Source organism: Olea europaea, unplaced genomic scaffold (assembly GCF_002742605.1).
Source record: "Olea europaea var. sylvestris unplaced genomic scaffold, O_europaea_v1 scaffold3545, whole genome shotgun sequence".
NCBI lineage: Eukaryota > Viridiplantae > Streptophyta > Magnoliopsida > Lamiales > Oleaceae > Olea > Olea europaea.
The window spans coordinates 2,341-4,006 of NW_019254609.1; the positions used below are offsets into that span (position 1 = coordinate 2,341).

At 33.0% G+C, this 1,666-nt stretch overlaps 1 protein-coding gene across 1 annotated transcript in view; it reads left to right on the forward strand.

The window, feature by feature from the left end:
* Nucleotides 1-835, forward strand: part of LOC111386395 (patatin-like protein 3) — a 2,673-nt gene extending 1,838 nt beyond the window's left edge. Inside the window, exons 4-5 of the mRNA XM_023010850.1 lie at nt 278-453; nt 556-835. Of these exons, the coding sequence (XP_022866618.1) occupies nt 278-453; nt 556-631 (252 nt within the window). The 3' untranslated portion in view covers nt 632-835. The remainder of the gene's footprint in view (nt 1-277; nt 454-555) is intronic.
* The last annotated feature ends 831 nt before the right edge of the window (nt 836-1,666 follow it).

Sequence of the window (1,666 nt, forward strand, 5' to 3'; positions counted from 1 at the left end):
TTTAACCACACCATTTACAAGCTCAAGTTTACAGCAAAAATTTACTCATTTAAATTTTTATTTTCAACAAAACGCTTTTTTTCTTCACACCAAATTTATTTCACGGTGGGGATTGCTGGTTTATACAAGACATTTGCCTCCTTTAATACTAACATATTCTTACCTCATCTAAAAGTTTAATCCAAACAAATTGGTTTATTTAAATTTGTTAAACCCCCTATTTATTAAATTGTTTTCTACTTCTTTGATAACGATGATTTTTTTAATTGGATGCTAGGAGGACAATTTAAATGGGACGGCCGCCTCAGTTGATGGTGCAACAAAGGGAAACCTGAACAAACTGGTTGAAATTGGCCAAAGCTTATTGATGAAACCAGTTTCAAGGGTCAACTTAGATTCTGGTCTATTTGAGCCAATTGAAAACGGTGGAACAAATGAGGATGCTTTGAAAAAGTATGCATAATCATTAAGAAAAAATTAAATTACTACTATTTCGCATATTTGTAATTCATTTATATTCATGTTAAAAATTGTCCTATTCATTTTGTCTTACAGGTTTGCAAAATTGCTTTCAGAAGAAAAAAGGTTTAGGGAAGCAAAGTCACCTTTCAGCAAGAAAACGTCCACCTAGCTAAATTATTCAACTTTGGGATTATTTATCTTCGACAATTAATATATTGATTAATAATTATTAAGTTCGACAGAGATTGTTGCATCGTTGCTTGAATTCTAAAATATCTATTAAGTGGATTGTAATTTAATTTATTCTTTATCCATTAGAAAGTGTGTATTTGGATAATCATGTAATATTTATCTTGTAATAATTATATATACATACCCAATAAAATGAAAATGATAAGATGCTTATATGTTTAAATATGTAGACAAAATTGATGTGAAAATAAATTTTCCAATTATTTTAATGGTTTTTATAATTATAAATTGGAAGATTTGGTCAACCAAAGTTTTTTGCATAAAAGACCCCAACTTAATGTTAAAAGTTTTAAAGCCTGTACTCTACTTTGTTATTATTTATATGTTAAAAGTCCGAAATTATCTTTTACATGAATGCGCAAAATGTCTGCATTGAAATCCCAAATTCCCCTATATTCATTAACTATTTCGTTCATTCTTACCCAATATATATGTTGGGCTGTGATGCCATTTGATCCAGTCCAACTGTTAGGCAATGATGAAAAAGCACAAATATGGATTTAATACTTGGTCCATTAATTATATACCTAGAAGGCCCACTTAACCGAGCCCAATACCTAGCCCACACATCTTAGTCGCTCTTGGACCGTTGGATTGACCCGCTAATCAACGGTTGATGATATTACCTATAAATAATATCCTTGGCTTCTGTTTGGCACTGGGATCGTCATTTCTGTTCTTTGTTTTTCTCTCTGCCTTCTGGAACCTTCTGTTCTTCGTCTTTGTGACTCTGCCTTCTTCTCTTTGTGAGATTTCTGGTTGATTATCTTTGTGATAATCGTGTTCTTGTGTGATTCTACTTTGTGTGAGTGATCGTTTGAAGGTAGGCAGTCCTTGTTTTGGTTTCCAGTGAAGTGACCTTGATGTGTTGGGTTGTGAGGGCTTGTGTTTGAGTCTCGGTGCCTCTGTGATGGTGAAAGGGGCGTGGTCTGAGCCTACAATTGAAAGATCT